Source organism: Gymnoscopelus microlampas (genome assembly GCF_963454915.1).
Source record: "Gymnoscopelus microlampas genome assembly, chromosome: 4".
In the NCBI taxonomy this organism is placed as follows: domain Eukaryota; kingdom Metazoa; phylum Chordata; class Actinopteri; order Myctophiformes; family Myctophidae; genus Gymnoscopelus; species Gymnoscopelus microlampas.
The window spans coordinates 42,841,609-42,855,947 of NC_139941.1; the positions used below are offsets into that span (position 1 = coordinate 42,841,609).

General features: G+C 43.6%; 1 protein-coding gene across 2 annotated transcripts in view; it reads left to right on the forward strand.

Moving 5' to 3' along the window:
• The window catches only part of ttc28 (tetratricopeptide repeat domain 28), a 400,474-nt gene that overhangs the window by 230,545 nt on the left and 155,590 nt on the right, over positions 1-14,339 (forward strand). For both annotated transcript variants that reach the window (XM_084056166.1, XM_084056167.1), the window contains 2 exons: positions 7,005-7,277; positions 10,142-10,272. In XM_084056166.1, coding sequence (XP_083912292.1) covers positions 7,005-7,277; positions 10,142-10,272 — 404 coding nt within the window. The remainder of the gene's footprint in view (positions 1-7,004; positions 7,278-10,141; positions 10,273-14,339) is intronic.

A 14,339-nucleotide genomic window follows, 5' to 3' on the forward strand; every position in this document is an offset into this window, starting at 1 on the left:
AAATGTGTGCCAAAAAAAAGAAATGTGTGCAAAAAAAAAACATTTGTAAAACATTTTATTCCAGGGACCCCCAGAAGCAAAGATTTGAATTAAAAATGTTTCAAAAAACATATATATATTCAAAGATTTGCGCAACATTTTCAACATTTTTCAAAAATAGCAGATCTACAAGCTCATAGCGCGGCACTCGGTGCCGCGCTATGAGCTTGTATATCTGCTATTTTTGAATAGCCAAGGTATAAAATAATGGTGGTTAAAATCTAAAAATACACAGCATGCGCTTCCGGTCTTAATGGGTTAATTTTTCATGAAGACGTACTTTAACCTAGCGGATATATCCTCCCTTCACCCTGACCCAGTTCTGTTTCTCCAGTCAGCAACATCTGTTAACTTTTTCATGATCAGTCGGTTGATCACTTGATTGCTGTTCACACTATGCCAACTTGAACAGAGTTTCACACGCTGGAAATTCTGCACAGATCCTATCACTGGATCTGTTGATTTCATAGTACTCTATAGCGTTGGTTCTCAAAGTGCGGTCCGGGGACCCCCAGGGGTCCTTGAGGGAGTTCCAGGGGGTCCCCAGCTAAATGATAGATTAGGCACCAAATGGACCCTTATGGGTCTGTAACTCTGAGAGTGTACAATACAAATATAAATTGGGGTCCCAGAGTTATAAATGCCATTAAATGGGGGTCTGTAGCCCTAATGCATGTCAAACTGGGGGTCCTTGAAATGAAAATGGTTGAGAATCACTGCTAGAGCCGTAAAAAATCTTCTCTTATGGGGGTCCCTGGCATATCTTTTGAAATGGTCCGTGGGCTAAATAAGTGTCAATTTGGGGGTCCTTGACATGAAAAAGTTAGAGAACCACTGCTCTATAGCAGCTCACAACGCGTCGCATCGCAACGCGTTGTGAGCTTGTAGATCTGCTATTTTATTTTAATTTTAATACATTTTATACATACTGTATGATGTATGATTCACCTTGTGAAACGGGACATTCTGTAAAGTACTTTTACTTTTGGTACTTTAAGTGTATTTTGATGCCAATACTTTTGTACTTTTACTCGAGTGCATTTTAATTACCGTACTTTTACTTGTAGTATTTCGTCATTGCAGTATTGATACTGTTACTTAAGTAAAAAATGTTAGTGCTTTTTCCACCTCTGCTGTATAGTAATGACACCATTAGAATGTACAGAGAAAGCACTTAGGTGGAAGACCCACTTAAGAAAACCTCTCTGTGCTCATAAAAGAGGACAATAGTGATAATGACTCTGGTGTTACGTGTGGTCAACACAGTACATAAAACAGAGAATAAGAATAGCTCACATAATGGGACGCCCTAGTGTAGCAGTTAGAGCAGTGGTTCTCAAACTTTTTCATGTCAAGGACCCCCAAATTGGCATTTATTAGCCCGCGGACCCCCATTTGAAAAGATATGCCAAGGACCCCCATAAGAGAAGATTTTTACGGCTCTAGCAGTGATTCTCAACCATTTTAATTTCTTGGACCCCCAGTTTGACATGCATTAGGCTACGGACCCCCATTTAATGGCATTTCTATCTCTGGGACCCCAATTTATATTGTAAAAATCAATGTTAATTTAACTCTGAGAGTGTACAAATGGAACCAAATGGACCCGTTAGGGTCCATTTGGTTCCATTTGTACACTCTCAGAGTTACAGACCCATAAGGGCCCATTTGGTTCCTAACTACCATTTAGCTGGGGACCCCCTGGAACTCCCTCAAGGACCCCTGGGGGTCCCCGGACCCCACTTTGAGAACCAACGAGTTAGAGCACACACCCACGAACATCGTGCGGATGTTCGTGGGTTCGAATCCTGTCTGGGGTCGACATCAGCAAGGGCATTCGCAATGGGTTCCTAACGCCAAAACAAATGGCTTCGGATCTGAGCCAAGTCTCCTGCAGGAGGCACGTCTGAAGTCTGTCCTGGACAGGAGTCTCCAGTAAAAATGGATGAGAATGGTCCACACATAACTGCAATACATTCCCACAGCTGCCAACTGAAGTAGAACAAAGAAATGGCTCCGTGAGAATTCTCATTTGAGTGAGGAAGCCCCTTTTTGTCCAAAAAACACTTTCAATTTCAATCCAGGCAACAACAAAAGATAAAAGAAGTGTGCTCTAGTCTCCACTGCCCCTTTTCACAACTAAACACTTGTCTCCCCATCACTCCAGCTCTTCAATAAACAGAAAATAAATGCAAGGTCGGGATATACCAAGTTCTGAGACTGGAAGTGATGAAACAAAAAATGTGTAGACAAAATTGGAACTGGAACGCTGTAAAATTGAAGGTGGTAAATACAGCTTTGTGGACTCAAAGCACAATACAGTACACCACCTTTAAGTGTCTTAGCTCTATTCAGAGGGGTTGGAACCACTCCACATGTTGGACTGAACAGAGGCATAAATTAAGTTAATTGAAAATCTGTAAAACCATAATTGAATATTGATCTTCATTTTTTTCTTTGCCACTTTTATTTATTTTAAATTGTATTTTTTTAAATGTTATTTGACATTATTAAAACATAATATATATGTTTTGAAGCACTTTGAATTGCCCGTGGTAAATGTGCTGTACAAATAAATCCCCCATGCCTTGCCTTGCTTTACAATTAATATTAGGGACAAATAACTAGTGATAGTGATAAGTATGTTTGCCTTCCATTCCACAGGAGGAAATATGTATGGCCATGGCTGAGATGGAAAGAGGACATGGACCATGGTTTCACTCAAATGAAAATCAGAATGACTATGACAAAGTACAGTGGCTTTCCCATTGGCACTATGCTTATAGTGGATATGGCACCGCTGGAAAAGGTTCTTTAAATAAGAAAGGGTTCTGTTACCACACAATGGGGAAAAGAGACAGAAAGGGGCCACTGGACTATATATGTTATGGATCTTTGTGTGAGTGTACATGTGTGTGTGCATGCGTGCATGCTTGAGTGTGTGTGCGTGCATGCGCGTGTGTGTGTGTGTGTGCATGCGTGCATGCTTGTGTGTTCATGTGACGTGCGTGGACATGTGCGCGGTTGTGTTTGTATCCTAGGTTTTTACATGTGTGTGTGTGTGTGTGTGTGTGTGTGTGTGTGTGTGTGTGTGTGTGTGTGTGTTTCTGTGCGCATGCCCACATATTATATAGCACACAGCAGTGGTGGAAAAAGTACTCACATTTCTTACTTAAGTAAAAGTATCAATACTGCATTGTAGAAATACTCTGTTACAAGTAAATGTAAGGTATTCAAAATTGACTTGAGTAAAAGTACAAATGTATTGGTATAAAAATGTGCTTAAAGTACCAAAAGTAAAAGTATTCATTGTGCAGAATGTCCCATTTCGTATGTTCAAAATGCCTAAACATCTTTTGAAAATAGCAGATGTACGAGCTTGTAGATCGGCTATTTTCAAATGGCAGAAATACTCCAGTAAAGTAAAAAAAAATCCTCAAAAGTGTACTTAAGTACAGTACTTAAATAAATGTACTTAGTTACTTTACACCATTGCATATATAGCACACTGCATACTGTGATACTGTGCCATAACTACCTGTTTATGAATGCAGCGCACCGTGGCACCTTTTTAAAAAAAGGTATCCCCCCCTCAATGTGTGATTTATGACTCTGCACTTGGTGTCGCTTCGAAGGCAATTACAAGCTATGAATGGATATTATATGCACACACTGTCTCTGCAAAGCATGACACTCTGCCAACTGCTGGAACAGAAGTGATGCTCTTGAAAGAGGCTCATCAATTATGTTTTCAGAGTGCTTGTGTGGGGATGCATCTCGTATGGAGTGGGCGAGTGCATGCGTGCGCGCCGTGCATGTGCGTGTGAGTGTGAATTACAGCCTTGTGTGGGTTTCCCCCCAAAACATACACTGGTATCAGCCAGTTCAAATAGTGTGACTGACTGCTGTATGTGCTTGGTTGTATTTTCTAAACAAATAAATGTTGTGGTCTATGAGTGTATGGGCCATAATAACCACTTCAAACCTGGCATCCCTATTTTGGGCTTGTCATTATACTATAGTGCAGTGGTTTTCAACCTTTTTCATGCCAAGGACCCCTAAATTGATAAACATTTGTCCGCGGACCCCCATCTGAAAATGTTTTGTGCCAGGGACCCCCCAGAAGCAAAGATTTGAGTTAAAAATGTTAGCTTTAAAATATATATTTATTCAAAGATATGCACACATTTTCAAGATTTTTCAAAAATAGCAGATCTACAAGCTCATAGCGCGGCACTCGGTGCCGCGCTATGAGCTTATAGATTACCGCTGGGTAACCCCTGGTGACCCCCCCGGACCACCGGTTGAGAACCACTGCCATAGTGACATACCCAAAGTTTTGACTATAATCATTATAGGTGAAAATGTTGTCTAGAATCTTCCAACATTTTACCAAAATATCCAAAATAACAGATCTACAAGCTCACGTCGTCTTGTGGCGGCATACATTGTGAGCTTGTTTTGTGCTCCACCGTCGTACAACGAAGTCTAAAACGCCGTGCGTCACAACGCTTTGCAGATCGTCTATCTTAGCTATTCCTGTGTGACACTGTTGTACAAACGAAAATAGGGCTTAAGTGGTTAATGGTAGCATCTATCACGTATTGTGTTCTATGTAACACCCACTCCTGTATACATACAGTATATATAGCAGCGCCGCACTGACTAATATACATACAGTATACAGCGTTTTGACCTAATTAGCAGCGACTGTGCTCACGACGTTTGCAAAATGTGGGTCCATGAGAATTTAGCATTCCCCGTGTTACACTCCTACACACTGTGCATTTACACACAGACACATGCACACGCACACACATTAACACCACCTCCCCTGCTTTTTTTCTCTCCCAACCAGTGTTGCCAGATTCTGTGAGAGAAACAAGCAACCAGGTCTAGGAAAGCCAGCACAAAAGAAGCGACTATGGGCCACATGAGCACTTTAACATATACATCAGCTATTTGAAAATAGCAGATCTACAAGCTCACAACGCGTCGCGATGCGACGCGTTGTGAGCTTGTAGATCGGCTATTTTCAAATAAAATCTTGCGGGGAAATCATAATAAGCAGATCTGGCAACGCTGCTCCCAACTCACACACACACACACACACACACACACACACACACACACACACACACACACACACACGGTTGATGAGTGCTGCTGTCTGCGGCTAGGGTCTTGTAATCTGGTGGGGCTGTGGATCCTAAAGTCCCGTGTGGCCCCCGCCATTGATTTATGTCATTGTGTGCATTTGGAGAGCCTCCCCAAAGGTCACCTTGCGTGTCTCTCTCGTGCGCTCTCTCTCTCTCTCTCTCTCTGCATTCCTCTGCTCCTCTCTCTCCCCAGTGTACCCGCACCATCACTGTTGAGACTCTTCTCGTCTCAAAAACCCACTCGTAGTCTTCCTCTCGCACTCTCTCTCTCTCTCTCTCTCTCTCTCTCTCTCTCTCTCTATCTTAACCCTTTAAGACATGAGGCCGATTCTACAAAAGGAACCATCCCAATATGTTCTGAAAAAAACGTACGTTTCTATATCAGTGGTTCTCAAAGTTTTTCATGTCAAGGACCCCCAAAATGATATGCATTTGGCCGCCGACCCACATCTCAAAATGTTTTTGTTCCAGGGACCCCCCCAGAAGCAAACAATAGAGAAAATGTTCGCTTTAAACAATATATTTTCAAAGATTTTGCACACATTTTCACGTTTTTTTCAAAAATAGCAGATCTACAAGCTCGTAGCGCGGCACTCGGTGCCGCGCTATGAGCTTGTATATCTGCTATTTTTGAATAGCCAAAAGTGTAAAATAATGCTTTTTTTAGCTCAAATGAAAAAGTGACACAGATGCGTTCCGGGTCTTAATGGGTTAAACAGCCGTATCGACTGACAACGACGAGAAAACAGAAATGTAATTTTCGCACAGCGCTCTCTCTCTCTCTCTCTCTCTCTCTCTCTCTCTCTCTTGTCAAGAGAGGCTTGCCCACAATGGGCTAAACTTATGCCATTTTTATACAGCGCGCTGCCTGCCGCTGTTGTAAAATTGCCTAAGATTACCCCAGTTAGAAAATACGGGGAACTGAAAATGGCTTCGCTATACACTGGTGTTATTGTCAAACTGTCGCTGAAAGCCATCACTCAGACCCGGGCTTTTTGCAGGCTATGCTTATCTATCCAGCCAAAACATCCCATTATACCGGAGAGAAAAGTAGAGACACCCAATTCAGAATAGCTTTTGTTTTGTTTTGGGGGGATTTGACAGACAAATGAGGAATGATGTTAGTAAACACTAAAACACTAGTCGCTACAGTCAACAACGTTTACCCAAAGCGTTTGATCCTGGAAAACCATTTCAGGCACAAGCTTTTGCAGTGGTGTAAAGTAACTAAGTACTGTACATGTACTCAAGTACTGTACTGTACTTAAGTCAAATGTTGAGGTATTTTTTACTTTACTAGAGTATTTCCAATTGTCTATACTTTTACTTCTAGTCCACTACATCTCAGAGGCAAATTTTGTACTTTTACTCCACTACAATTTTTTGAAAAATGTAGTTACTAGTTACTTTGCAGATATAAATGATTACATTATAAAACATACATTAACCACTTCAACCCCATTTTATTCCTAGGCTATTTTAAAATAGCCGATGCGACGCGTTCTGAGCTTGTAGATCTGCTATTTTCAAACATGTTAGTGCTTTTACTTTTGATGCTTCAAGTAAGTTTTTATGGCAATACTTTGGTACTTTTACTCAAGTCAATTTTGAACTCCGGACTTTTACTTGTAACAGAGTAGGCTACTTCATTGCAGTATTGATACTTTTACTTAAGTAAAACATTTGAGCACTTTTTCCACCACTGTCAGGCACAAGCTTTTGTACTGTAGAACCACTCTTCTCCTAACCCTTTCCCCTCTGTGCTTTTGTGTATTTAATTGTCCCTTCTTCCCTTGTGTATTACAGAGTCTCTAGAGCCCACGTATCAGCAGTTACAGAAGATGAAGCTGGACAAAAGTCCCTTTGTGGTGGTGTCCGTCATCGGCCAGGAGCTGCTGACGGCGTGCCACCACACAGCCAGCGTGGTGGTGCTGGAGGCCGCGCTGAAGATCGGCACCTGCAGCCTCAAGCTGCGCGGCTCCGTGTTCTCCGCCCTCAGCTCCGCCCACTGGTCCCTGGGCAACACGGAGAAGAGCACCGGATACATGCAGCAGGACCTGGAGGTGGCAAAGACCTTAGGTGAGAAAGGGGGGTGGGGTCAAGCGAGAACGCAGAAGTATGGGGGCACGTGGCGCAGTTGGCGCCTCACAGCTAGAAGGTCCTGGGTTCGATTCCCGCCGGGGACGCTGTGGGCGCTGGGGGGCGTGTTTTCTCCTCCATGTCATCAGTGCCCATACTCTAGGTGGGGTTGGCGAAAGAGCCTTTCTGTGTGGAGTTTGGAATAACGTGTTCCTTCCATGCGCTTACGTCCAACCAGGGAACCTCACCCTGTCAGGTGATAAGAAGCGCCTTGCTAGCTCTCATGCATTGAAGGAGGCATGAGCTTGGCTCTAGGCTCTCCCTAGGCTGGCAGAGGGAGTGTAGCGCCCAGGATTACTTGGCACTGGGTGAAAAAATGGGTTTCAAAATCGTGGGATAAAAATACATTAAAAAAGAAAAGTATAAAATAGGGCTTAAAGGACGACTTCAGCCATTTTCAACCTATCTCTATATAATTTGTCCTCACTATTGCTCATTATATGGTACTATTTTTGTCTATTCACTCTGTGTCTCAGAGGAGGGCTGTGGACAGTTCAGAAACCTGCCAACCAGTGACATCTTCGATGGGGAATCCAAGCTAATAGAAACGGCTGGCTTTCTATTCCTATGAAAGTTAGCATGCTATAATGGAAGACATTATTAGCACGTTAATACAAATCTAAATAAAAAATCTGCCTAACGATGATGTTACGGGTAGGCGGGTTTCTGAAGTGTCCACAGCCCTACTCTGAGACACAGACTGAGTAGAAGAAAAAAAACACCCCATTTTATCATGAGTATTAGTGAGGACCAATTACATGAAGATAGGTTGAAAATGTGTGAAGTCGTCCTTTAAGTGGTTAATGATAGCATGTATCACGTATGGTATTCCATGTGACATTCACCCACTCCTACACAACACATACTGCTCTGTATAGAGCAGCACTATATATCATACCGTATACAGCGCTTTGACCTAATTAGCGGCGCCTGAGCTCATAATAACGCGTAGAAGAGTACTGGCGGCTATACATGCAACATGACCTGGAGGTGGCAAAGACCTTAGGTGAGAAAGAGGGGGGGGGGGGGCGAGAACGCAAGCTAGGAAGAAAGATTGATTTATAAAAGGAAAGATTTGTACAAGAAAGGAAGGAGGTTTTGAGGAGATGGCAGGAGAGAGGGAGTATAAAGCAACAGACTAGCTCTTCTCTCTGGGCCCCCATGCAGTTTGACACATGACTGGGCAGAGCAGCGGGAGATGAGAGGCTGTGGGTTCTTAACCCGATAAGACCTGAGGCCGATTATGAAAATATTTTTTTAAACATAAAAAATATATATATATAAAATATATAAAAAATATATAAAAAATAAAAAAATATATATAAAATATAAAAAAACTAAAATATCTCAAAATATCTTGTTCCATAGATCCCCAGAAACAAAGATTTGAGTTACAAATGTTCCCTTTAAAAAATATATATTCAAAGATTTTCACACATTATCACGATTTTTCATAAATAGCAGATCTACAAGCTCATAGCGCGGCACTCTGTGCCGCGCTATGATCTTGTAGATCTGCTATTTTTGAATAGCCCCAAAGAAATCTTAAAATGACACACAGCTGCGTTTCCCGGTCTAAGTGGATTAAGGTGGAGCTCTGAGGCTCACGCTTTACTCCATCCAGCCCCCCGTTTGTGGTGGTCTGTCCGTCAGGCGAGAAATAATAAGGCCTTCCCCTCTCTCACCTCCGGTGGGGCTGGGAGATCAAGCCTACCTGCTGTCAGCCAAGCCGTTCCGCCAGGCATGTGGAGCTATCTGGACGAGCAGCTCACTATAGCACAACGTTCCCTTTTAAGGACATAATGGGATGTCAGTGTCAGAGACACGCTCGCATCACGTCCACTGCTCAGCAGTGACAAGGATTCCTTGAATAAACGGCACCCTCACGCTTTTCAATAGAGCACCGAAGTCTGACGTAATTTACACATCCTACGTGGGTCGCGTTTTTTTTTCCCCCATTCTGAATTCCCATAGACGTGTTTAATTTCGCGTCAAATAAGAACTGTGTTCCAAAAATAAACAAATTATCCCGGCGGTTTGACTCATATGGATATGAAGCATCAACTGACGGTGAGAAAACGCTAATGTTACTTCGCCGAATTAGACCATACATAGCCACCTCCATGACAATATTGCAGAGACAGTTTGTTTATTTCCACAATTCTTATATGAAACGATTCTAAGATGACCCAATGTTATTCTCCATAGAGAAATTACTTCCACGACCCAGGGGATGAACGAGTGACATCAGGACTCTATAGCCTCTATGCACAGCAGCTATATTGGAAAGAAATTGGGCCTCTTCTTACTTCCTTCACAGGTGTTACCAATGATACTAATTAAGGCTCTGTTTCATTCTTGGTCAAATAGAGTCAGGGTGCTGATATTGTGCATGTTGGCTCACTGGAAACACTCTGCTACACCAGTGGGTTTAAAAGTGTGGTCCAGGTACCCTCATGGTTCCTTGAAGGGGTTGCAAATGGCCCTTTACGGGTGTGTAACTCTGAGAGTGTACAAATGTAGACATTTGTACACTCTCAGAGTTATGGGGGTCCTTCAAATTAAAAGCTTATAAAAAGAACCACTGTGCTACACTAAATGGAACAGAGCCTTCATCAGTATCATTGGTAACACCTGTGAAGGAAGTAAGGAAGAGGCCCAATTTCTTTCCAGTATGGCTGCTGTGCAGAGAGCTTATTCTCACTGCTCTATTGCACAATGTTCTTGTGTTATTGACTCTTTTGTTTTGTGGTTGTTTTTTGTTTTTTCTAACTTTCCCTTTCGTAAATCTCTTCCTTCTGAAGGTGACCAAACAGGGGAATGCCGTGCCCACGGGAACCTGGGCTCGGCATTCTTCTCCAAGGGCAACTACCGCGAGGCGCTGACCAACCACCGCAACCAGCTGGTCCTGGCCATGAAGCTCAAAGACAGGGAGGTAAGAAAGACACACACAGCCACCAGACCCAGAAGAGTGTCTGGCTTTCTCTCCCTACAGGGTTGAAGCATGTATGCTCGCTCGCTCCTGAAGTCGTCTTGATTGCAGCCAGATGATCCGTATCCACGGATGGAGCGAGAGCAATGCCAGCTTGTCATTGTCATCCATAGCAGGGATTCTCAACCTTTTCAAGCCGTGACACCACAAAAATAATCATATTTGAACTGGGGACCCCCCAAAAATAATCATATTTGAACTGGGGACCCCCCAAAAATAATCATATTTGAGTTGAGGCATTACATTTAGTTTGACTCGGTTCCACAGATAAGTATTGTGAAAATAGCAGATCTACAAGCTCACAGCGAGGCGAGGCGTTGTGTGCTTGTAGATCTGCTATTTTCACATTTTGCCTCTGTCTTACATTATTTGACAATTTGGCCAATGTTTGACCAGTTTTTATAGTATAGTTTGTCGATTACTTTTGATGCTGTAATGGTCTTTTTCTTCTTAAAAGTCCTTAAATTGTCACTTCACTGTCATCTAGGGACCCCCTCAAAATCATGTGGGGGTCCCGAGCCACATGTTGAGAACCCCTAATCTATAGCATGAAGGAGAGAACACGAGGTATATGGTGTCCGGGGGGTCGGAGCGTTTCTCGGCCGGCCAGGACGTATCTCGGGGTGTATAAAGGTGTGTAGATTGTGCTGTGCCCAGCGTTCCTCTCTCTGTCGTGGTCTGATTAGAGGTTGTCTGAAGGAGGAGAGGCTGAAGGACAACCACAGAGATTTTTTTTTGCTGCTGTTTCTCCAGTCAGGGAAAAAAAAAAAAAAAAGGATGTGAAATGGGTTAGGAGAACAAATGAAGGTGATGAAGGGGGGGTTATGGTGAGGAGGGGGACAGAGAGGGGGTGGGGGGGGGGGAGAAAGAAGGATAGCATAGCCTTAAGTAGCAGCTGGCACACCTCATTATCAATGCAAAACCATTTATGCAGGTATTATGCAGATATTTATCTGGTTCATGTCACTGTAAGTCTGGGGGCTTTGGAACCATATGCTGGTGGTTTGGAATGTAATTTACACAGATCAAGTTGTTTTGGATGTGGGGGCAGCGTGAGAGCGGAGAGGTGGGCGGGAACCAGGAAGTAAACATCAGAGTAGCATAAAAACAAAGTAAGACAGAACGGTCCACTTCTCTTCTGCTTTAATTTTTTGTTGCCTCTGGGAGGAACATTCGCCAAAAATAGCAGATTTACAAATGTACTTGTAGATCGGCAATTTTTTGCAAATAGATGTAGTGGTGTAGACAGAAAAAAACAGTCCAAGTACAGGGACAACTCAGGTCCAGTTGACTAAGTCTAAAGGGTTTAAGGGGTTAAATCTTACAAGTGGGACTTGTGTCATTTGTGTGTCATTGATTGATTCACCAAAATAAGGAACAGTGTGTCCCTTACCAGTTCAATAAGGGCCACATCTTTTAGTTTATTAATAAGGAACAGTGTGTCCCTTACCAGTTCAATAAGGGGCACATCTTTTAGTTTATTAATAAGGAACAGTGTGTCCCTTACCAGTTCAATAAGGGGCACATCTTTTAGTTTATTAATAAGGAACAGTGTGTCCCTTACCAGTTCAATAAGGGGCACATCTTTTAGTTTCTAAATAAGGAACAGTTCCTTGTTTCAAGGAACAGTTGGCACCCTTACTCACAGATTCTAACGTTCTCTCTCCCGCTCTTTTAGTCTTTCTGTCTCTCCTTTTTTCTCTATGTCTTCCTGACCTCTGTGGTCATTGTGAAGGGGAGAGGGGGGGGGGGGGGGTTAGGGGGTGACAGGTGCTCGTTCCAACACACAGTTCCTGTCACGCAAGGAAAAAGAATGGCCGCCCCATAGCTTCCCCTTCAGTTCCTTATCCTCGCTGCCAGGTCCCGGGCCGCCATGGGCTTGTTTGTGTTTCCCCAGATATGGTGGTAGAGATATTCAAGCAAAGCGGTTCAGATGCAGCACAATGCACAAAGCCCAAAGCTAATGGCCAAAGAATGAGGGCCGGAGGCACCCCCCCCCCATCACCCCCCCACCCCCCACTCCCCCCCAGGCTTCTCCCTTCAGTCCACCTTCTGTGTGGATGTGTACAGACTAGAGCAGATGTATGATTGTGAGACGAAACAACAACTGATGCCAAACATCTCTTCCACTTAACGAGGTTAGAGAGAGACAGAGGGAGAGCGAGATAGGCAGAGTGAGAGCGAAAGACAGAGAGAGTGAGAGAGAGGTCTTTGGTTTGGGATGGTTTTGGGTACCGGAGGAGGCCCCCGCCAGCTAGCTCATAGGCTGGCTGTTGCAGTAATTGGCCGGCCAGATGGCTGGTTTTAGAGCTGTGTGTGTGTGCCTCACAGCCCGTACCATACCCCCCCCCCCCTCCCCAATATTCAAATGAATACGAGAACCTCCAGCATGCACTCACTAATGATATTCAAATCCTCTGTAATAGCATCAAGCTGCCACCTGACTGGCTGTTTGTCCTTTTGTTTTTTGCGCTTGCGGAACAAATCGTCATCCCGTTCGTCCTCCAGCCCAGCCAGCAGTGACTGGATCCCGCTCACATTATTGCATGTTGACACAGCAAAACCCTCCAGTGTTGATTTTGACAGCACATTTTGACTTAGTTTTAGTCATAGTCTTTTGAATAAAATTCCATTTAGTTTGAGTCATATTTTAGTCATCTGAAGTGTTTTAGTTTTTGTCTAGTTTTTAGTCGACTAAATATCATAAGATTATAGTCGACTAAATCTACAGTTGATTTAGTCGACTGAAATGTATTTTTGGCGGTGCCTTGATGGCGTCGATATGGCTGATTTTACACTTGGTTGCATGCTGAAAATAGCAGATCTACAAGCTCACAACGCGTCGCAGCGCGACGCGTTGTGAGCTTGCAGATCTGCTATTCTCAGAGCGCAACATCCCCGAGCGCAACCAAACATAAAATTACTTTAGTCTTTTAGTTCTACTGGATCTCTTCTCCACTATAGTCCCTCACTAACATTATAGTCTAGTTTTTATTTGTTGATGAAATTGTCAATATATTTAGTCTTAGTTTCAGTCATCGTAGCTTAGTTTTTATTTCATTTTTATTTCGTTTTCGTCAGTAGGTAAAAAAGGTAGTTGACAAAACATTTTCGTCTTTTTTTAGTTTTAGTGACACGGCAAAAGGAGAGCCTATTTCCACCCTCCCAAGTGGAAATAGGCCCACTCACTCACGTGAGCCCTCCACATGTCCTCCTCTATCCCAGCACCTTCAGGAGGAGGTCAACCAACCCCGACGTCACTATAGCTTGTTGCGTCACACACAGGACGTCCCCGTTGGCCCCATCTAAAGCCAAAGCGTTCCCGTCTCAAGGCCCCCGGCCCCTTTAATCAGAGTCATATGGCTGTCACACCACCTGGGCTCCCTCAGTGCACACACAGCCAAGTCCTGCTGCATTACAGCTCATTACAGACGGGACAGACGGGTGTTTTCCTTTCTGATGTGGACTTATTATCTGACCCTTTTGTGCAGCTGAGGTCACTTCCTAGAGGGGATGGGGGGGGGGGGGGGGGGGGAGGGGGGGGGGTTGGAGAGGATGTTGTTCTTGAGTGGATTTCCGCCGGGCAACTCTGCTACCTCAGCACTGAGGTTCAGAGATAGAGAGAGAACTGAGACTTTAGACCAGTGGTTCTCAACCTGTGGGTGGGGACCCCCCACATGATTTTGGGGGGGGGTCCCCAGATGACAGTTAAGTGACAATTTAAGGACTTTTAACACCTAGAAAAAGGGGAGAAATATTAATGAAATGAAAATAGACCATTACTGCATCAAAAGTAAAAGCAAAAAAGAAAAGAAAATAGGCGATCTACAAGCTCACAACGCCTCTCAACGCAAGGCGTTGTGAGCTTGTAGATCTGCTATTTTCACAATATTTATCTGTGAAACCGAGTCAAACTAAATGTAAGGCCTCAACTCCTAAGTGTTTGTGGGTGAGGGGGTCCCCAGTTCAAATATGATTGTTTTTGTGGGGTCCCCAGTTCAAATATGATT